At 28.8% G+C, this 24,179-nt stretch overlaps 2 protein-coding genes across 7 annotated transcripts in view; both read left to right on the top strand.

Annotated features, from left to right (window-relative positions):
- LOC107437442 (X-ray repair cross complementing 2) overlaps window positions 1-17,945 on the top strand; it is a 28,217-nt gene extending 10,272 nt beyond the window's left edge. The window contains exons 1-3 of one of the 4 annotated variants that reach the window (XM_043050461.2): window positions 7,611-7,746; window positions 11,055-11,113; window positions 16,870-17,945. In XM_043050461.2, the coding sequence (XP_042906395.1) occupies window positions 11,081-11,113; window positions 16,870-17,646 (810 nt within the window). In that variant the 5' untranslated portion in view covers window positions 7,611-7,746; window positions 11,055-11,080 and the 3' untranslated portion in view covers window positions 17,647-17,945. Of the gene's footprint in view, window positions 1-7,610; window positions 7,762-9,647; window positions 9,859-11,054; window positions 11,114-16,869 lie in introns of those variants that run through there. The other 3 variants (XM_071181116.1, XM_043050460.2, XM_071181115.1) reach the window with 3 other exon arrangements.
- Window positions 17,946-20,854: 2,909 nt separating this feature from the next.
- The window catches only part of LOC107437439 (golgi pH regulator), a 19,546-nt gene continuing 16,221 nt past the window's right edge, over window positions 20,855-24,179 (top strand). Inside the window, exons 1-3 of one of the 3 annotated variants that reach the window (XM_043050457.2) lie at window positions 20,855-21,085; window positions 21,157-21,216; window positions 23,406-23,509. In XM_043050457.2, the coding sequence (XP_042906391.1) occupies window positions 21,044-21,085; window positions 21,157-21,216; window positions 23,406-23,509 (206 nt within the window). In that variant the 5' untranslated portion in view covers window positions 20,855-21,043. The remainder of the gene's footprint in view (window positions 21,086-21,156; window positions 21,217-23,405; window positions 23,510-24,179) is intronic. The other 2 variants (XM_043050458.2, XM_071181109.1) reach the window with 2 other exon arrangements.

Here is a 24,179-nt window from a genome sequence, read left to right as displayed (position 1 = left end):
TAGACCATAGGTTCCCAAAGTGGTCCAGGTGGACCCCCAGGGGTCCATAGGAGACCACACGGGGGTCCACGTAGACATGAAAAGAAAACAGGGGTTCACAAGTTGTAAGTGGGGGTCCACGAAAAATTTTCTGGTTTTCATAATAAAGAACAAATATTTTGACTTGGATTTACCTATCTATGTAGGCAGGTAGCATCATTCACTAGGTAGGTACTCAAAAATATTCGAGACTCAGTTCAAACACAGAATTGAATCGAACAATAGATAACAGTACAAGTGTACACCACATGTCGCGACTTGCAAGAGCCGCCCGTGCGCCCGCTCGCATTTAAATACCCTGCATGATGACTTCAAAAACAGATTTGAAGACATTCAGACGATGGAAATACCACCATGGTTCATGGAGCTACTTGAGCTCAGCAACAACGAGGAACTGAAGGTGAAATTTAAAAAGGGTTATCAAAAATTTTGGCTGCAGGCAGAAATCAACGAAAAGTATCCTGGGCTGTGGGAAATTGCGAGAAAATTTTTGATAGCGTTTCCCTCGTCATATCTTTTCGAAAGAAGTTTTAGTGCCGTTTCCAACCTATTAACAAAAAAACGAGCAGATTGAACATCACAGAACGGGGAGATTTGAGATTACTTCTTACGAACCTGAAGCCAAATATTGATAATTTGCTGTCAATTCATCATGTACATCCGTCTCATTAAAAGTATGACTATTTTTTATTGTTGATGTACATTTCAGAGTTCATTGTTGATTTTTTTGTCAATTGTTGATTGTTTGTAAATAATAAATGTCTATAATTTTGTATAACCGCAAGTATTGTTTTAATAAATAGGACACAAGATAATTCGATTTTTTTTTTCTTCTTAACACCCCTAATTAAGGGTGATATTTTTTAGGAGTTTTGGGAATACAGTAGAAATGTAGCAGCAGGTGGTCTACCGAAAATAGTAAAACTTTGAAAGTGGTTCACGAGAAAAAAAAGTTCGGGAACCTGTGAGCTAGACTAACAAAATACTTTTCCGCACCGCGTTTTTTTTATTTATTCATTTGTTTCAAATTTTCCTATGCTATTCTCCAACGGCTTCCATTCTTTTCTTTTTATTGTATTTAATACTGGTAAGAGCTAGACTAACAAAATACTTTTCCGCACCGCGTTTTTTTTATTTATCTATTTATTCATTTGCACCTTTTTAAAATGCCGCGCTTTCTTATCAGTGCTCAAAAACAGAGCTTCTTCAATTAAATCTATCCACATACCCTTTACTTCAGGGTTTTGTAATTCCTTTTTTAGATTATTGGAATCAAAAATTTTGAAAGCCAATAGAATTTTTATGAAACCTTTATTAGAACTTAAGAACACACCATGAGTACATGTGTCCATCTGATCTTAATTATATTTTACCGTTTGTTTCTCTGCGATAAACTGTAAGACTTAAATACTCGAAAGTATGAAGGTGTTTAGAAAAATGTTCAGTGAGTACAGTGGAATAAATAAAAAATAAAAATTTAAACTCGATGATTAAATTTTTGCGATACAAACTTAACACTCGAGAATTTTTAGCAGTTAAACTTGTAGCAGAAACCACATTCCGCAGGAATGCAACTACAGACTTGAAATTTAACACGCCGAAAGGGTTATGCTTGTTTATGAGCTTAAGGCCAATATTTCTTTTTAATTCAATTTGTTCGAAGGTTATTGCATTGTTTATCACTTTTTTCTAATGCTATTCCAATTTTTTTACTCCTTTTTTTGCTGTACGTAACTTTTGTTTTGTTGCGCAAAACATTTAAGACTTAGAATCTTTTGAATTCAAAGTTGTGTAAAAAAATTTACAAGGAAAAGGGTAGAAGAAAAACAATTAAAGTGCTATAATTAGTTCGAGAATTATCAATTGTTAAATTTGAAAAAAAAAAAAACTTTTTTAACCATTCTGCAGTCCATTGCAATGCAATTATGGATGTGACATTTAGCATGTTTAAAGAGCCATTTTATTTTAAAATCTTAAAACAGGTTTTTTTTTTTTCAAAATTCAAATTTCTTCGAAAGTGATTTAAATTTGAAATGATTTTTTGTGAATTCTTTTCTTTTCTTTTTTTTCTTCTTGCTTTAAACAAAAGCTATTAATCTATCGTCGTAGAAAAACTTATCTCACGTTTAAATTTTATAAGCTCGCGCTGAACTTGATCTCAAAAGTAACAATAAATAAATAAATGTAATAAAAAAATAAAGTGAAAAATAAGATGTTGCCAGCAATAAATCTTCACATTTGTATCAAAATCAAATAACTATAAATGAAATAAATTTATAAAATTAAGTAAAGTAGTAAAATTAAATAAAAGCAAATGTAAAAAACTCAAGAGACAGAAAATCTGTTTCCAATTCGATCTATCGATATGGTTATCGTTATCGACAATCAAAATCATACTGATCATGAAATACTTCTTATTGTGTCGCTCATTCTGTTATAATTGTTTTTTCAAGTACAATTGATTATTTTTAAACTCCAAAGATCACTTTATTTCATTACATATTAGCAAAACATTTACATATTAGCACATTTTACATATTACATATTAGCACATTTTACATATTAGCAAATTTACATATTAGCAAAACATATTTCCTATAAGCAAAATTCACATATCAACCTACATATTACGAATTACATATTACATATTAGCAAAACATATTAGCAAAATTTGCATATTACATATTAGCAAAATTTGCTTACAAAAAATTGCAATAATAGCGTATTTTATAAACAAAATTATCTTTTTTAATCAACTTTTAGGAAGGAAAAACAATGTTAAATGAGAAGCAATCACAGGGATTGGTGATCCAAACTAACGGAGAGCGGAGCCCCTAAGTCTGTTTAAAGTGTTCATATGCAGCGTCGGGCAAAACTCCTTTAATCATAATTTATTATTATTATTATACATTCCCTTTGTCCCCCCCCCCCAAGAAAAATATTTCGCGAAACTGCGGGAAATTTGTAGCAGTTAGAGGATATGCAATCATATTAAAAATATTTCTAAACTAACTCGATTAATCTTATAAATTAACGTTTAAAAAAAAGTTACAACAAGAAAGAAAGAACTTGGTCTTGCTTTAACGTAGTATATAATGCTTAGAGAAAACTGTATAATTTTTTTAAATGAATATTTTATTTAATACTAGTCAGACAAGAGTTTTACTTTTCTAATTACATGCACGATTTTAGCAAACAAGTTTAATACTTTTTATTGATTTTTTTTTCTTGTGGTTAGTCTTACCATTAGTTTTTAAAATAATTAGATTTTTTTTTAATTTTATCGTGATTACTATTAAACATTCTCAAAACAAATATTTTTTTCAGCTCTATGAAATTCCTAGTCAGTATGCTTAAGCAGAAATTATATATTTTATAAAAGTTTTTGTTCAAATAAAATAATTATTTTCAAGGGCGCCGGCAGAATAATATAAAAGGGGGTGCAACCCTCTAACAAACTACCCTCCCCTCCCCCCGAAAAAAAATTAAAATATTCTGCTATTACATTTTGTTTTGTTATTACATATACTTTCATCTGTTCATTTTTTCAAGATATATTTCTTCTATGTTAGCAAGATATTTAAAAAAAAGTACGAATTTCTTGTACTTGCAAATTTTGCCCAGAGGCGATCGCGCTGGCATAGCTACTGACTTTGAAACACAAATAACTACAAACAGTTGTGTTGATGAAGTTTTACAGTTGCGAGAAGTCAGCTTGTGTTATACACCTTTGTTAAACTGAATAACTAATAGAAAATATAATATTATTTACATTTTATTAAATGAAATTTAAAAATATAGCTTAGATATCTGCCACGTTTGTAAATGCTCAGTGTGCATAAGAAAAGAATCAAAGATGACTCAGAATTCATTGAAAAAGTTATAAACAGATTTGGACAGCAAACAAGACGATTACAATTCTTGTTTGATTAAACAATTTTTTAATTGTTATGTATCAATAATTACTTAATTATTTGTTTTTCCATAAAAATATGTTTAATAAAAAAATTTTATAAAAAAAAATTTCTGTATCTCTTTAATTGTTTTTTTTTAAAAAGCCAGGGGGGTGCAAGTGCACCCCCTTGCACCCCGCTGCCGGCCCCTTTGATTATTTTGAAATCTTGGATTTTCATTTTTAAAAAAATTAAGCGTTTAGCTGGATATAGATCTAACCATGTTGGAAGTCCTAAATTAGATTAACCGTTTTCGAATACATAAAACTGTTGAATGATTAAAGTAAGCGTAAAGTTGAATGATTAATTCTTTATCAAATTCAAGGCAAAAATTTTCTTGCCAGATGTCCTGGTTTTAATTAAAACGAAGTCCTACAGATGGCGCTGCAAATCCTCTTTTAATCCATTTTTTATGAATGTAAACTTTGATCGATTACGACATATGATTGCAAACATATCAAAAATTACGTATAAAACATATGAAAAATATAATAATGTGGTTTCCATTAAAATATTTCGAAAAACTGTGACGTGATTTTCAGATGATTTTTTCCTTTATTTACAGGTGTAATATCAAACAATTTTTACAATTAAAGGTTACACTACGCAGTTTTTAAATTTAAAGATTGCACTGTTAGGAAAAGGAAGAATTTGAACAGAAATTTTATTTTCAAATCCTAATCGTTTGTATGTTGTAAATTTATAAAAAGCTCTAGTCCAATTTAGAAGTTTTCCTCTTTTAAAAAGGACAGCTCTTTTCGAGAAAAGAACCATAAAATCCGCTCTATTCAGAAATGCATGCACTTTTAATATCAGTTATAAAAACAAGCATTTCTCATTCCAAAAATATTGTGCCTGACATTTAAAAAACCTAACTGAGCATTTTTATAGCAAACCGTGTAAGTTAAAAATACAAATATTTATTTTTTATGTTTAAAATTAGCGAGATTTACTTGGAATGAAAATGGCCCCGTTTGTATGCTTTTCCTTTATGCAAAAATTGCCCGTGTTTCGTTAGTATAACTAAACACACAATAGATGATAAAGAAAATTAATATTATTTTTGGAATAACGAATCTGGTTTTTACGCCTCTTCCTTTATATGTTAGGCCCTTGCTTGCTTATTCATCATTACTACATCAAGCAGTGAACTTTCTGATCAATTTTACATGTTATCAATTCCAATTATAACTAAACTTTTTATAACATTAACTAGGCATACGCCGTTGAGCAATGTAAAATTTCTTTCATAGAAAGTGAAAGGAGTAATTTTAATAATAAAGGTTGAAAAATTCATTATTTATTTATCACATGAGTTTAAATCGATGTATGACTATTATGAATTTCGCAGAAATTATTCATATGGAATTACAGATATGGATATTATGGCGAATCTTTCACTCCCTATAGAATATTATGGCGAATCTTTAATGGTTCATTTTCGATTAGTTAAAAATTTTGCTTGTAAGGGAAATTATTGAAAATTGTATTGTCATTCGACATAGGAATCCAACATTGAATCTTAAGTATTTAGGAAAAGTGGTTAAATTTTTGATTAGAAGATTTGAAACCTCACAAATAAGCATGAAAGTAAGCTAAAGGTAAGTAAAAGATGTTAAAATTAAAACAGTGAGGTTTTTCGAATATTGTTTGAGTGGTGAGTAATGAGATTTACTTATTTTTGCTGCTCAATAAAGTCGGATTAGGATTCAACAAAGCGTAAATAAGATCAAGAAGCTTTTAAAGGAGAAAAATAACTCATTATCTAAGCTAATATCTTGAAAAATAATTTGAAGGATTTTCCCCTTTTTATTATTTTGCGCAAAAAGCAATCAAAATATTTCTGGTTACGATTTGCTTGACCCCCATTTAAATTCAATGTTTAGTCTGAAAATATGTCGAATGACAAGCATAATTTATTTTCATTTTCAATTGCGTTAGCTGAGCTGGAAATAAATATATTTTTAGTTCAATATGAGATCCGTCATGTGTATGAAGCAAAGCTTGGAATAGGAGAAATGTGTGATAAGTGAAAAAATTTTGTCATCCTTCTTTTGTTAAGATAAACTATTACACCGTATCAGAAACTACTTTATCTATTCAACGCCATTTTTTTTTGTGTGTGTCGCACTAACTAATGTTCGAATAGAATTACGAGGAGTCTCTTGACAGTATAATTTTCTATGTAAATGTTTGCCTCGTTTCGTTGTTATTCGAAGCTAGAAAAGAAGCTTAACCGGTTCTGTCACGTAACAAGTTTTGCCTATAGAGCAACAAACATGTCTCAAAACTGGTATTTGTTTAGATTTTGGACAAAGTAGAATCAAACATTTATGCTTTGTCCTTAAGCTTGGTTAACTTCACTCCGTCGCAATAAGAAAAGATGCCAAATCGTCTAGAGTTNTTTTTTTTTTTTTTTTTTTTTTTTTTTTTTTTTTTTTTTTTTTTTAATAAGTAAGAAACAAATAAGAAAAGCAGTTTATTATTATTGTACTAGGCAATGGAGAAATTGGATGTTGTAGAATAGTTAATCTTACTACTACAATTAATCTCATTATAATGATCATTTTCACCTGATACAATAATTATATAACTTCACGTTTTTACTGCATGTCTTGATAATATTTTGTGCTCTAAAACAAGCTTAAATTCCGCTCTTTGAATCTTCCTTTACTATTTCAGGAGTTTTCGCTTAGTTTCTTTTACTGCTTCTTCCATTTCATCTCTTTTTAAAGGCTTCATTATCACATAGTTCTATAAGAGAAAGCACTTTTAAAGAAGTATTCTAATACTAAAATAAAAATATCAAAATAACAACTTGTTAAAATATTCGTAAAAATTAAACAATAAGGAAAAAATAACCTGTAGCTGTAATTGTTATTATCTTTAAATCAAGAATTAAAAACAATTAATACCTTTCTTTGAAAGCAGCATTCAGGCAAATGGCTGAGGTTGACTAAGCTTCGTGTTTATAAATTTAAAGATATCCCTCTCTCCCTTACTATTTTTTTTATTTATCGTAATAAAGTAATTTGACTAAAATTAACAACATTCATTCCTGACAACGCCTTTTTTTCCTTCAAAATTGTTAATTAATCTTAATAATTTTAGATCTGCATTTTTGTATGTTACATCAGATAAAAAAAATATCTGGAGTTTATTCTCTTCGTTATTTCTTCTTTTTTAACAATTGACGAAAAGATTCCAAATTGTAACAATTATTAAATAAATCGCGTTCCACTGAAATGGGTAAAATATCTTTTCAACACATATAAAAATTCAACAAAATTATTCTATAAAAAAGAAAGGTAATTTTCCGAAATCTTTTCAAAGATTTTATATCGTAAGAAATTAAAGTAAGAAAATAGCAGTAGAACTACATGCATTTTGTGAAATCATTTCGTAAAGTTATTGTAATTAAAAAAAAACATATCCCGTAAATCTACATATCCTTTCAGTTTTATTTCATTAATGCATGATCTTAACGTCATGCAAAAATAGTGTAAATCACTGGGCTTTCCAGCATGAATTTCGATAATTTTAGTCGAACAGAAATAAGCTTCTACTTTGCAAGCTATAAGCACACTTTAAATTACTTCTAAAGCTCTGAGACTAATTCCCATATCCACAATTTTTAAAACAAGTTCTGCTATGCCGACTTAGATTTTTATTTTAGTTAGTTGACAATTACATTTTGATATTTGTTTGCTTTTGATGCATTAATTTCAAGTATTTTCATGACGATTTATTTTTGGTATTATTTTATCGAGTAATCTCCTTCAATCTTTTCATGTATTTCTTTATGCTCAATATTGACGCTGTTGTGAATTTATTACTGAGTTATGCAATGATTATCGTGTTATACTTACTCCGATTTTTCTTTATCCGTTATTATTCGTTAATTGTATTAGATATTTTTTTATCATTTTTAGAGAATAGTAATCATAAGCGTGAGCTGGCATTTTTATCATGGCATCCAGATTATCATCCACTTTCAAGAACGTTAAAATTTTAACGCCACTATTAAAAATAGCTATTTATTTTACTTTATTTGCTATTATTTTTTGACACGTGACAGCCGTTCTTTTTTTTTTTTTTTTAATAATAATTGTACAAAAATAATTGAATTTACTTGCATCCTGTTAATGCAAAAGTACCTTGCCTTGTTACTGTAAGCTGAAAAAAGAATATTACTAGAAATAAAACTAGTTTTTCCCCTTTAGACCCCTAAGCGTTTTTCCAGCCAAATTTTTTTTTTAACTTTTTATAAAACATGGTGTAATAAAGTAAACTTCCCCTCTCGAACAATTAGTTTCTTTTTAGAAGTTTCTCTTTAAATCATTATCAAAACTCTGGAAATAGTTTTAAAATTATACAGATTATGTTTTCATAATTACAAATGATTTCTTGTATTGTATGTATTTTATAATCATAATTTTTGTGCATTACTGTTTTTTCTATTAATTTTCAACATTTAGTTACCTTAAATCTTCATTGTTTTTTATACTAATACTTTAATTTTATTTAAATATATTTTTTGTGGAAATAATTGCATTTTAAAAATCCCTAAATTGTCAAATTTATATACAAACCCTGCATTCTTTTAATTGTTTGCGAAACGAAATTCTCATTTTAAAATTTTAATAAGGTATTCTCCAGTTTTCTCAAAATTATATTTCTGCTTTTCTAATCGTCACAATTTGATAAAAAAGGCATTATTTTGTAATACTGCTATTGCATTTAATTCTATTTTTCTATAGTGCATTTATCCTATGCTTTTTCCCTATTTAGTATGATTTAAAAATGAAAAAAAAGGTGTAAATAAAAGAGTTATATATCCTTTAATGGAATTTGTTTTGTTGTTACTTTAGTAGTAATTACAGTAAATTAACTCTTTTAAAGAGNAGCCGTTCTGTTTTTTTTTTTTTTTAATAATAATTGTACAAAAATAGTTTAATTTACTTGTATCATGTTGATGCGAAAGTACCTTGCCTTGTTACTGTAAGCTGAAAAGAGAATATTACTAGAAATATAACTAGTTTTTCCCCTTTAGACCCCTTAGCGTGTTTCCAGGCAAAAACAAATTTTAACTTTTTATAAAATATAGTGTAATAAAGTAAACTTCCACTCTTGAACAGTTATTTTCTTTTAGAAGTTTCTCTATAAATCATTATCAAAACTCTGGAAATAGTTTTAAAATTTTACAGATTATGTTTTCATAATTACATTTGTGTTGTGTGTATTTTATAATCATAATTTTTGTGCATTTTTGTTTTTTCTAATAATTTTCAACATTTATTTACCTTAAATCTTCATTGTTATTTATACTAATACTTTAATTTTTTTTAAACATATTTCTTATGGAAATACAGTAAAACCTCAATTAAGGGGACATTCTAGGGACCGAAAAAATTGTCCGTTTAGGAGAGTTGTCCGCTTACTGGAAGGGTACCCTAATAACGAAGTTTAGCACTGTTAATTGTTTTTAGAATATTTTCAAAGATGTAGAAATAATTTAATTTACAATAACTATCTACAAGGATATTTCTTTACGCTTTAAAAAAGAGAAAAAAGAATATATAAAGAAGTTTCATATAAATACATAATTCTAGATGTAGCTACAGATAAATTAATATAATTTTCCTATTAGCACAGATACTGAAGTCAGACATATGATATGGAATAGGAGATTATAGTCGTCAGTCGATTTCAATTTTTAGGTAAATGTAAAGTGTAACATCCCCTTACACCTACCTATCATTGGATGGGGAACATGATTAATTCCTTCTTGAAAGTAAACCTCCCACAATTCACAGTCATTCACAGCTAAGTTATGAGGACCTATGATCAGCTATCAAGTGTCTGAGTAAGTGTTGCATTTATATGAACACATCAAAGATTATATTTCTGTTCTATTTTTTACTCCAGTCTTCAAATTGATAAGAAAATTAAAGAAATTTTCAATGGTAACGAAGCATTGAGAGCTTTTAAGAGATGTCATTTTAACTTAAGGGGTCTTAACCTGTGTGGTCCAGATGAAAGGATCAAAAGATGCCGCTGTCCGAATTATTTCAGGAGAGCAGTATCATTTTCTCTCCTTTCTTTACAACGATAAGGCAGGATGATAGGAGAAAGATTGATTCTTTAGTAGTGAAATAGCTTAACAATATTTTTAGTTCTGGATAAGGCAAAAAAATAAACATGTTTTAAAAATGTCTAAAAGTTGTATTTTTTTCCTTGCAATTTAAAGCAGAAATATTTTTTTTTCAAAGTTAGAAAAAGTAGTGTCCGGTTTAAAAGATGGAAAATTACGTTTCAGGGTAGAAATGACTGTCCGCGTCTGGTTACGGGAGTGTCCGCTTTGTTGAGAATGTACATAATGGTTTATTCATGGAAGGTTACCGGGGAATTAAAAATATGTCCGTTTTGCAGGAGTGTCCATAACAGGAGATTTCACTGTATTTGCATTTTAAAAATCCCTAAATTGTCAAATTTATATACAAACCCTGCATTCTTTTAATTGTTTACGAAACGAAAAATTCTCATTTTAAAATTTTAATAAGGTATACTCCAGTTTTCTCAAAATTATATTTCTTCTTTTGTAATTGTCACATTTTGATAAAAACCGCATTATTTTGTAATACTGCTAATGCGTTTAATTCTATTTTTCTATAGTGCATTTATCCTATGCTTTTTACCTGTTTAGTATGATTTAAAAATAAAAAAAAAAGGTATAAATAAAAAAGTTTCTTTTAATGGAATTTGTTTTGTTGTTACTTTAGTAGTAATTACAGTAAATTAACTCTTTTAAAGAGTTTATTTGGATAGACTAAATATATCACTACCAGCAAAGTTCCTTAATTCTTAGAAAAAAGTAATTTTATTGACTATCTTGAATAAATGTTCCGTTATTCTGAACTTTTTATGACATGGTTTTTCTTATGTCATCTAAAATAAATCTTTAAGAACTCTAATTAATGAATTATTAATTTTTTTTTCATTATAGGTTCAAATAAATTTATAATATATGACTAAAATGTGTTTATATAATATTTGTTCTAGATGGCTAATAGGCAGTAAATGAAGCAATGGCAACATTCATTGAAGAAAAAGGTTCTCAGGTAATTATCAAATCTTTGTAGTTTGTTATACGGCATTTTTCAAAAGGTGGAAGCATAACACTTGTTCTAAACTTTAAGATCTATTCTTCAGATTACAATTAAGTTTAAATTTATATTCGCAACCAAAAGTTTAGAGTAATTATATAGTTCCATCTAATGACCAGAAATAACATTGATTATTGCAAAAGTTTTCTTCATATTTTCTGTTTCTTTAAAAATACTTTTTCTTACCAAAAAAGCCAATTTTGGGGATTTATGAGGTGAATCAAAGCAATGTAAAACCAAAAAAGATTTTTTTTTTAAAGTGTCTATATATTTACAGCTAAAAATAATAGTATGAAGTTTAAATAGGATAGTTACTTGATAATATCTTTAACAAATGGCTGTCATGGATAAGTTTTATTTTACTTTGAATTGTTTTTCAAAAAATAGTAATTTGATTCATGTTCAAAAAAGTAACGTAAAAAAATTGCTATTATTTTAACAGAAAATAAATTACAGTAAGTAATTTAACTTGTTTATCTATCCTTAGAACAATTTCTCAATATTCTGGCATTTTATAAAATATTTAACAATAAGGCAATAAACTCTATTTTTCTACACTTGAAGTGTAGGATTATCGAAATAATGTAATGCACACCATGTTGATAGTTTTTCACATAAATTTATTGTGTAAGATAATCTGATGCCCTAAAATTCAATGAAAAAAGTGATTATAGTGACAATGTTTTTTACTTTTTTTTAAATAGAACAGTATATTGCATAAAGAGGTACTCTAAATCATGAATAGCATTAAAAATTTACTGCTGTTTACGTTTTTACTAACACCTCTTGAGAAGTGCTCTGAGTTGATTTTTATCTTAATGATTTATTATAATCTGGTAAATTATTTGATTTTATTAATACTTGGTTTCTTTTTTCATTTTATGAAAAACTTATGTCATTTATATAACTGTATGACAAATATCAGTAGTCAACTTATAAAATAAACTTATAAACATGAAAAATTTAAACCTTCTTATTCTTTACAAAACATTTGTGACTTAGATTAAAGTGAAAAACTGTTAATACTTATTTTTATTTAATTAAATCTATGATTATTTATTCATTTATGAAGTGTAATACAACACATTAATAATTGTAAACGCAATATCTCATTTTATTTAATAATTGTTGATGGTTATCATACAAGTTGTCCCAGGAATGACTTAGAATAGAAAATTAAGAAGAAAAAACAGAAGATAAAACTTGTTATGTTCTGCTTTGAAAAATAGGTGTGTTTCTCACAAAGTTCCAGAAATTATAACTAAGTTTGTTAACTAATTCAGCATAACCAGCAGAATATTCTGAATATAATGAATGATATAATGAAAAAGTTATTAATAGACGTGATTGTAAACAGGGCACTTTTAGCTGGATTTTAATAAACACGTACAACACAATGGTTGTTAATCAATGCCAACTGAACAAAAAGGATTTTTTAAAAAATATTTTCTCAATGCCTACAATTTCCAGAAATAATTTGTAAATCACAAATTGACAAAGCCAAGCATCAAAACTAATAGACACCTGTGCAAATATTTCTATTAGAATAGCATTGACATGGAAAATAAATCATTGTTATATAATTTCTCCGATCAGAGGCGCCATCTGTTCCTAAACTATGTAGCTATGTTTATTACTTGGCAAAACAAAATATTCTGGTTTTCAATGATAAACATAACAAACCATGCATTTCTATCTCCCACCATTTTTCCTTAATCGATTTTCAATTGGTCTATCATTTTACAGGGTGCGCAGCGTTTTTAAAAAGTGCTTATTTTTAATTTACATTTTTTATAAGCCCTTAAAGGGACTTTTTATATTCTGGGTTTGTAAAAGGTACTTAATTTTCTATCTTTTAAGAAGAGGTGTTTTTCTCTGCAGTGTAGATTGTCGTTCTAAATTACAGAAAATGCATGATTTTCACAATATTTATCAAAAACTAGTTATTTTATCATGATTATGTAAAGTGTTTGAAAATGTTTTTGAATTTTATGTTTATAAATTAAAAACTTTAAATGGTAGACAAATATAAAACTTTTATTACAGTACAGATCCTAATTATGAATTTTTTTTTTTTTTGGAAAGTGATTAAAAATATTTTTTAAGTGCTTAAAAAGTACTTAAAAGGTGCTCATTTTTTGTTAAAAAATCTATCTGCACACATTGTTAAAAAATCTAGCTGCACCTTGTTTTAAGAACACTCGATATGTCAATGTATGAGTGATACCGCTAGACTTTGGAAACTATGAATCCTTAGAACCCAATACTAAATTTCTGGTTCCCTTTCCACTAAAAGCAGGTCCCAAATTAAAATTTGAATTTTCTACCTTTATTGATCTATTAATATGTAACATCTAAAACAAAGAATTTCAAACCAAGAGACGAGTAATATTGGAAAAATAAAGGCTTTAATTAGAACAGATCAAGCACTTGTAGCAAAGAAAAGCTACAATTTGATATGATACTCAGAGTTATTGTTTTCTTCAGCTAAGAATGAAGAAGAAAAAGTTTTTTTTTTTATAATTATATATTTATAGTTTGGTTATAATGTTGGTAATATGCTACTTTTTTTCATGCTGCAAAACTATGTGTTTCTTGAACGCTTAATAACATATTTTTCATGTCTCCCCTTGCAATTTTTATTGCATTTGAAGCATTATAGTGCTTTGGCCAAATCACTGATGTATAGTCTATAACTACATCAATAATTCTAAGTTGACTTTTTTTCTTACGCAAAAGGTGCAATAAACACAAAAAGAGTCTAAGTATTTTAATTATAACATTTTGGAACAAATATTAGTTGAAAAAAAAAATACCTGAATAGTTAGTTACTGATGGAAGCAGATTTTTGTAGTATACTATTATTTGTTCTAAATCATAAATCTATCATAACGTTTTTGAAATTTGAAATTTTTTAGTGGAATTGCGTTTTGTGATTATTCTATATTAAATTTAAGAATAAGAAATAACTCTAAAAATGCATAGATGAAAAGTTAACTTAAAAAACCTTTGCAGTTGAACTAAATTGCTGCAACTGAAATTAAACTTATGAGGATATTAGATTTAATCTTTATTCTTTCTATTTATATTGTATATTTTCATGTCATCAATTAATTTATACTTCTTCATTTATTCTGCAATAAATATTTAATTATGTTAAAAATCTTCCATATTTCCATGTTATTCAAAAATATTTTTAAATTTTTTTTATTTTTTTTTATTTCCATAATATTTTAAAAAAATATTTAGCTTTGATTTATTCTGTTAAAAAAATTATCTCATGTGGTACATTTTTTCTAAGAATAACCATTTGTTTAGCTGAAACTGTTTGTTCATATATTTTTGCTGTTAATAATTTATTTAGATTGAAATGGATTACAATTTACTTTGTTACAAATTTATATAAATTTTGCTTTGAACATAGTTTGTTTTACTATCATTTAGTTCTTAAATATTATAACTTTCTTTATTTTAAAATCTGAAAATGTATTTCAGTGAACATCATTTTATTAATCTTAGTACTGTTCTTAAATCTGTGCTGAAATGCCAAATTTTATTGGTTGGTGCCTGTGCACGAAGGAAAAAAGATATCATCCTGAATAAGTTTTGTTCTAATGGTTGAATTTTCATGTATTGATTAATATCTCAGAGGTTCAAAAGAGGGACTTCAATTGTGCTAATTAATTAGAGCAAAAAAATATTTTGCATTACTATATCATACATTCTTTGCATAAACATATTTTTTTCCTGATGGATTTGGATTTTTGGCCATAAAAAATATGTAAGATAATCTTCGACTTTTTTATTATTTAAAATTTCTAAGCTTAAAGTAAGGCAAAAATTTGTATACCTTACAATTCATAATTTTTGGCCATTATTAAAGGAAATAAAAAATATTGAATAAATATTTATTTTGAAATCTACATTGAATCATCTTTGCTTAAATGAATTTTATTGTTAGGAAATCCATTCACTTAAACTTCCCGAGATATAACAAAATTCTCAAAAAGGGAAAATAGTTATTAGGAATCCAAACTTCCGACTTCTCTTTGGACGAAACTATTGGCACTGTTTTTTTTCCGAATCATGTTTTTTTCCACCCCTTCCTGTTTTATTGTCAAAAACCAAAATCTGTTGGGAGAAAAATTTGTTTATTTAAAGAAAGTATACTTTTGCATTTGATTTTTTAACTACACATATCAATTACATTAATTAATAACCACATTTAAGGCCTCTGAATATTGCACTCAGTTCTTAAAGATCTGAACATTTAAACAAAGATTTTTTTTTAATCTCTTTGTGCACTGTAATTGTGATGTGAATACTTATTGTCATTTATATTAAATAATTGATGCTTTAAGATTAGGTTAAAACATAGCTAAAATTAATTTTAGCTATTAAGGTTTTTGAAGCTCTTCTTAAATTTAAAAAGGCTGTGTTGAATTTTTTTTTACAGAAAATTTATTACAAGATAATCTTATTTTTACATGTAGTTGATAGCCATATAGTATTCCATACATTTGTATAACTATCTGGAGTCCCTAATTTTTAGAAACATTTAAAAAAAAAATATGCCCTTTGAAAATAGCTCTTAATAGCCTTTAAGTATGCTCTGTTGAAATTAAACTAATATTTAAAAAAAGGAAAAATGAATATGTTATCATGATTTGACAAATAATCATTGAGAAAAGAGATTAAAAAAATTGCATATATATATACAAATGCTTACTGTATGTATGTATGTGTATATGTGATTTACATATCTACTATGAATATTATATAACTATCAAAATATAATAGTTTGATAACCGTCTGAAATTTGAAGGTATTTTTAAGTGCCATTTTTCACTCTTTAAGTTTCTTTTGGCAATCACACTTGTTTTGATATTTTCAATCTCTTTCTAATTATTAATGAATTCTGAAGTTTTGTTTGTTTTGTTTTCTCATTTAAGTATTAGTTTGTATCCTAGATTGTACATATTTCTTTTCTTGATTATTTATAAGAATTCTAATAATATATATTAGAGGTTGGGATCAATGAATACTTTACATATGGGGCAAAATTATATGAAATTGAAATTATATTTAAACTTAATGCAAAGAATTTACTTAGTAATAATATATTAATATATTTTAAATATATACTTATATTATAAATAATATAATATTATAATATTAATAAAAAATTCAATACTAAGCTATGTTATATAATTTAAACAATAGTAACTCAGTCCTAGTCTCTACAAATCTATTTAATAATCAGGGTCTGATTATTATGTACATCTACTATAAATCCTTTCTTTCAATATTTGTATGGCTCAAATTTTAATGTTGAATTGATATGAAAAAGGGATGTTTTAAAGTTTCGATAATAGATGTAAATAAATTAAGGCTACAAATCTGGAGGGTACAGAACAGTGGAATTGTTTAAAGGATAACAAGGATCCGAGGTAACATTGCTTCATCCTATTTGTGGTACATTATTATTTCTTTAACCATCATTTGCTAAAATTTTCCTGAAATGTTTCGTTTTTATTTAATTTTATTAATAATATATAATGTTTTGACTGTCTTGCAAATCATTAAAATTCCATGTTTTATTTTTAAATTAATGTTTCTTAAAATAAAGAATCAGTTATCTTTAAAGGGAAAATTTTGTAATAATTTGTTTTCTTCTTATTTTACTGTTTATTAATTAAAAATGTTTTTAGTTTCTTTCCAGATATACCAATGTTTTAACTGACTACAATCTTGAAAAGAATTTATTTCCTTCCTTGAAGCCCGAAGATATAGTTGAAATATATGGGGAATCAGGAGCAGGGAAAACCGAGCTTCTCTACCACTTTATAGCTCGTTGCATTTTACCGGATAACTGGAAAGGTTTGATGTTAGATGGTCTAAACTTAAGAGTCATCTTTATTGATAATGATTGTCGCTTTGATTTACTAAGGCTGATAACTATACTTGAAACACGAATAAAACTTATGCGTCAATCAACTTGCATCAAATCTGAAGAAATGTCTGTTTTCATAAATGAACGCTTAAGGTGTCTGGAAATTATCAAATGTTTCAACAGCGAGCAGTTCTTGGTGACTCTGCATTCTTTAGAAACTTTGCTATCTTTGGAGAATTATAAGACTGTTTTAATGGTTGATGGAATGACATCATTTTATTGGAGTGACAAAATGAAATATGTGAATCACCATCAAAATTTACTGAAATTTTATACTCAAATAGCCACTGTACTCAAAAAGATGTCTCAAAATTGTAAAATCCCAGTTTTTGCTACAAGGAGAAAAATTATAAACAATGAAACAAGTGATAAAAAAATTCTTGGACAGACATGGAGAAATTCAGTTAAGTGGCAACTAGAGTTGACTTTTAATGGCTCTAAACCTGATAAAACTGTTGTTTCTTTAACTAATGTCAATATGTCATCCACCTGCTTATGTGCAATAGGCAAAAATGGTTTTGTAGTTCATGTATAAAAAGTTTTTATTTTTTTTATAGTCATTAAGGTTTTTTTTTCTCCAATTCGGTTGTATTTTAATTTATATTTCTACTATTCAATATTAAAATTTAGAATAACATATTTCATGAACATAATCTCTGAATTTGAATAACCCTGAAGGGTTCAATGTTAAAGTTGTTATCAAGAAAACTTAATTGTGTACCAAAATTATCTGCAATAAAACAAATCTTCATAATAAAAGAAGATTAATTTTTGAGTAATGGAATTTCAAACTTTCTTAAAGTAACTTGGAAAGTAATAAAGAATTTTCGAAAAGTTTTGTTTTGTCTTTTGTTTAATACGTAAATGTGTCATAAAATGTGATGCTTTTGGACTACTCATCTTCTAGAATTTCTGAAATCGGTACTTGTACTAAATCCGGCCAGCCCTAGGAAAGTTGGTCTGAATTCACACAAATTTGTTTTATATTTATGACCATTATTGAAAAGCCGACACAATTTTAAGGTTTATGACTACTAATGTTAAACTCCGTAGCCTTGTAATTTTGAACCCGATTCAGAAGACAAGGGAACTCCTGGATCAAGCATTGGGAGCAATTTGCCTTCGTGGAGGACTTTTTTGTTGGAACTAACCCCCATTTGTGTTGAATGGAGAGTAAAACCTCCCACGAATAGCCTGACGGCAAACTGACTCTAACCCATCATTTGTCTACCATTGGGGATATTTTGCATCAATTCTGTGGTCGGTACAAGGTGAATGCGGAATTCAAATCAACTAGCGATTGCTGGGATTCGAACTCAGTTCACCCCTTTTAAAGGCAAACGTTCTATCTCTGAGCCATCACGGCTCAAATTTGTAATAGGACTTATCAATAAGTATTAGATGGATGCTTGTCCTTAGGATCGGCAAGTATTGTCTTCAGATCATTACTAAGCATGATATCTTTAACAATATCAATATCCCATTGTACCTCTAGTGGATCATTAGCAAACATTATTTTTATTATTTAATCAAGTAAGATACCCTGAGAATTAATTGTTAAAAAAAAACATATATATATATATATATTTAAATGACAAATTGCTGACTGTGGGTACGCTCAATGTTTTGCTGTTAAATATTTTAAGCACACTTTAACAAAACCATTGGCTTGCGATGTGTAGTTCCTGCCATAATCAGAGGGCACAAATAACTGTAAATACACAAGAAAACTGATACGTATCGTGTCCATCAAAAAATTAAAAGATTTAGTTTAGAAATATAAAGGGCTGAGAGACGGAGTTAATGTGAACATTAGACTATAGAATGGACAAAGATCATTCAAAAACACCGTAAATTTTGGCAAGAGGGAAAAAATGCGTCACATTTTCATATGTAGTTGCAAGACACAACGTGTAATTTTTAAGTAGTAAGGATGGTGATCCCATAGAATAAAACTAAATCATTGAAGTATTAAAAAAATTAATTGAATTAAAATTAGAAAAAATTTTTAGCTTCAAAATGTTTCAAAAAAGTATGGATAGGAGGGTCCGGATCCCCCCCCCCACCTCCTCTTAGCTGCATGGCTGACGGAAACACAATGACTTCACACAACTTTGGTACTTGTCTTGTACATATCGATCGTGGGGATCTACTCTATGACAGAATTTAAGGAGGGTGGTAAAGTCAGCCCTAGTAGGTTTGGAGGTCTTATATTGTCCTATGTTGGCTAGTTTTCATATAAAATAGGTGTGAAGGCTAGAGTGCTCCCTACAATAGATAAACTTGAAAGATGTTCATGCTGGCAGCTGAGTACAGCGGGAGACTAATTAAACATCAAAAGAGGAAACGTGTAAAAAAGGCAAAAATATTAACTTCAAAGTTTTATGTCAACAAATATTTATCTGACAAGTTTATTTACGTGAAGATAGAATTTAATTCCTGAGAAAATAAAATATTTTATTTTTTAAAATACGCATCGTCTCAGAATGAATTGATCGTAAGGCATGATTACCAGTCGATCACCGCAATCATGCATCATTGACAGTGTTCAGTGAGAGGGATGATGATCAGTCTGGGAAGGGAACGAGAAGTGGGTTGCATCGGTTTTCGTTAAACTCTTCTAATATATAGTGCTTGACTTCACGCACTGGTTGTTGAGCTACAAAAGTGGTGGAGCCAACCTCTCTGCTGAAAATTGCAATTGGATTATCCTCAGGGATGTTTCTCTGATCGTTGTAGGTGGGTGTGTAGTTTACTTACGTCACACTAAATTTTCTCAATAGAGTATTGGCGATGGTCTGGAAAACGGGTCTTTCTTAAGGATGATCCGAACCCATGCCATGTTAGGCCACTTCCTCAATTTTGACATAGATCTGAAGGGGAATTTAATTTTCTAGATACCTGTACCCATGGTATTGCTGAAAGATCCGATCACTGATTTTGTGATTTATCTTTAACCCCGGCTCTCTGGTCCAGAATCCAATTCTCAAACCACTGAGCTAACACCGCCACTGACAATCGCCAATAGTCTGCTGTGAAGCTGTAGTGCGTTGCAGATAAAGTACTATGCGTTGCAATTTTGATCCTCTGAGGAGGGGATGGCACCTCCGCTTCGGTAGCCCGACGACCTGTAAGCGAAGCAGAGCAATTTACGGTAGAACAGTTTAACGAGGACCAATGCCGCACACCCTCGGTCTCAACGCAGATTGATCCAAGTTTTCACCAACCCGCACACTGACCGCAACCAGTGATACTTGACTTCAGTGATCTACTGGGAACCGTTTCTTAATGATCAGTCCACTGCGGGACAATAATTAAAGTAAACAATAATAAATAACTGCGGGACAAAAGTAAATAATTTAGTATTCTGTACTTCAACTTTTTTTTTCCTCATACCAATAAGAACCTGATTGGTGAAACATTTTTTACTCATAAAAAATTCACCAATCAGGCTTGAGAAATATTTCTGGCAGTGAGAATGTTCCTTCAAAATCTTCCTCGTTCTCACCTCAGTTTTATTAACGCACCTCCGGAGATATCGGAGGTTCGCTGACGGATCAATTCTCAAGGACCTTGGAAAACCTGCTGATTTGCAAAGTTTTCGCGAAAAAAATGCATCCAATTACCAATCAGGTTAGCATTTTCTCTAGATGTTGATCAGAAGTGCGTGAATCTCATACAGTAAGAATGACTCTTCACGCTTTGTGAAACGTTTGGTGGGCGATACCACTCGGCCAATGCCCGTCTTTAGCTTCGTGACAAAAAAAAATATCATCGTAATCGTTAGATTTAAAAAAACATTTGCTTACAAGCACATTTAATATGGAAATTTGTTAGATTTAAAATTGTTGATTAAAAAATTATGTACATACATATGACGAATTTTTTTTAGCGTTATTAATTATGTTGTAACTCGCCTGAGCTAAAGCAAAATGGCTTTGTTTGAAGACACCTTCATTGTATTTGTAACTCAGGTATGTTTTTGAATTTTAAAGCATTTTTTGTATTGTAGTTAAAGCTGTGTTTAATTATCATAATATTTCAGGTTTTATTTTTTGCTGGTGGTTGGGTTTTTTTCATGAAGCAATTGTTCCGAGATTATGAGGTAATACAGTTTCTCTATAATATTTTGCTTTTCTTTGTTTTTGCATATGATTTTTAAAAGATTTCTGTATCATGATCGGCGGCAGAAAATTCGGGGATATTTCCGCATCCTGATCAGTCGTGCCAACTACAATCGCCAAGGTGCCAAATAGATTTTAAAATTGCAATTTAAAAATGAGCTATACATGTCTATGAGCTATACATGTCGTGATGGTACCTTTCTGTGATTTTTTTNTTCTGTGGTTTTTTTTTTTTTTTAGTTTCTCGCGGGCCGCTGCCTGGAAATTGCCAAGACTTGCCGATTATTCTGCCACAGATCAGGATGTGGTTATCTCCCCAGATTTTCACCCTGTGGTGGTTTAGAGTTGTACCTCTCTAGTTGATCCTCCAGCAGCCCGCAGGAAACTAAAAAGTACATCACAGGGGACCAACTCCCTTCTTCGTTTACATTGATTTTAAAATATTTGTACACATCGGGGAGGGGGAGAGATTTTTGTGGGGATCTTTCCGTATCGCGATCTGTTACTCCAACAGCAATTGCCAAGGTGCCAAATAGATTTTAATTTCGCAAAATTTTTAAAAAAAAAACATGTAGATGTTTGCCCGGGGGTGGCTATGAGTTATACCTTTCGAGTTGGTCCGTTTCTGGGATTTTTTTTTTAGTTTCTTGCAGGCCTCTGCCCAGAAATTGCCAAGACTTGGCGATTATTCTGCCACAGATCACGATATGGATATCTCCCCATCTTTGTATCCTGATCTTTCACAGAATAATCACCAAGTTTTCGCTACTTTCGAGCAGCGGCCGTCAAGAAACTGAAACAACACCACAGCAAGGGACCAACTTGAAAGGTATAACGTGTAGCCACCCCTAGACAAACATCTACATATTTTTTTAAAATTTTTTTTACCAGTTTAAAATCTATGTGGCGTGGCAGATCACAATACGGAAATGTCCCTGAAAAATTAAATTTAATATAATATAATTAAACATATATTTTTTTTTAATAATAATCTTTTGAATCTTCATTTCTTTGAATGAACATATAATTTTTAAGTGTTTGGATATCACAGCTTTAATGTAAAAATATCTATTAAAATAAAATGATGATGTTCGAAAAGTGCATAAAATAAAATACAGCATTATCAAATCCATTTTCTGATTATTTAAAAAGTTAATTAAATAATGTAAACTAAGTAGTATTTTTTTTATCTTACATTAATCATTATACTTATTTCAATCAAAAGTATAAATAGAATAAATGAGCTTGTCTAAGTTTTATATTTTACTTTTCGATTTTTGTATACATTTTTTTTTTTCAGTATTAAAATATTTTATGATATGATTTTATGAATTTTTTTTCCTATTTTTAAAATGTGTAGTTTGCATTAAAACAGAGAATATGCAGAATTCCTTTTGAATATTTTCTTTGTATTTCATTTTATTTAATGTTGTAGTCCAGGCCAATTTACTAATGTTTATCGGTGCCTTCACAAAATACTTTTTCTTAAAGTTTTATTTTTGTATCCCGTAAGAAACGATAAATCCATATTTTTGTGTTGATTTTTTAATATAGTAATTTTTAATTTTCACAAATTATGTCTAAATTTTCACAAAATTGGTGCCTCTCAAAAAACCTAGACAGACCCCTGATTATGTTAATAAGCAAATCTCAGATATCTTGTGGGCTGAAAAAAAAACAGGATATTATTTGTTACAGTATGTACATGTAATAGACTACTTTTAAAAAAAGGCAGCAAACTATAAAATATCTAACTTGATCTTTCTTTTAGTTTTACAGTAAGGGCAAATTTTATTTTTAACAAATACTCTATGATAAATTTGATTTATTTCTCAAGATTTTCTCCTAATTGATCTTTATTGTTTATTTGTTGACAATTTTTATTTTATAATTTAACTTATCAAATAGAAAACTTTCAGTAATTTTACACAAATTTATAAAAGTATCTTCCTCAAATCCGAGTTATTCTTGTAATAACTGAATTTTAAATTAACCATTAATTGAAAATTTCTTCCTGTTCCTGAAATCTCATTAAATCAAAGCGTGCAATAAACTAGTTGGACAGTTTAATACCGATGGCTGGGTTCTAAACAATAGCTTGTTAGTGAACACTTTAGTTGTGTAATAGATTTTTACTTAGTGCTAATTTATGTCTGTAATATTTATTTAGGTTCATCATGTATTTGTACAACTTATGTTCTCCATTACATTTTCTCTTTCCTGTACGATGTTCGAGTTAATCATATTTGAAATTCTTGATGTTTTACATTCCAGGTAAAGATCTTGCACTATTAATTTTATGTACCAAAGTACTATTTAGGATAATAAATACACAAATTTCCTTGTTGAATAATTTCTCCATTAAATAGCAGGAGGTTTTATCATGGTGGGATAGCGGAGGGCCTCTTTTGCTTTCTTAGAAAAGCTTTGGGTCTTCTATTGTGACTGGAAATAGTTTGATTTATTTCATTCTCTCTCTTTTTTTCTCTTTTTTAAAAAGAATATGCTAGGATCTTCTGGAAGATGTTTTGGTTCCTTTTTTTTTTTTTTTTCAAATTTGTTTTTCAACAATTCTTTTCTCTTTCTTTTTATCTTTTAAAAAGTAAATTGCATATAAAATTACGTTCAGTATACACATGCAATTTTAATAATTAATACACAAAATAGCTATGTAAAATTTTAAACCTATATTAAGAATTGTATGCAATCTAATTACATAATATATTTAAATCCATAATATAGTTATGTTGCATATTATGTGTCAATTAACACTCCTTCAAGGTGTCAATTTTGTGATAAGCTGAGTTTTGTGATAATTTGCGATTTATTTCGTTTTTATACAATTTTTTGAAAAACTTTATTGCTGAGAATGTATTGTTTGTAATTTGTACATTGGAACTTATGAATCAAAATTACTATATATATATATAGTAATATATATGTA

The sequence above is a fragment of the Parasteatoda tepidariorum genome, chromosome 5 (assembly GCF_043381705.1).
Source record: "Parasteatoda tepidariorum isolate YZ-2023 chromosome 5, CAS_Ptep_4.0, whole genome shotgun sequence".
Taxonomy (NCBI): Eukaryota; Metazoa; Arthropoda; class Arachnida; order Araneae; family Theridiidae; genus Parasteatoda; species Parasteatoda tepidariorum.
The sequence above is the reverse complement of the archived record's forward strand: the minus strand, read 5'-3'. Positions and strand labels throughout refer to the sequence as shown.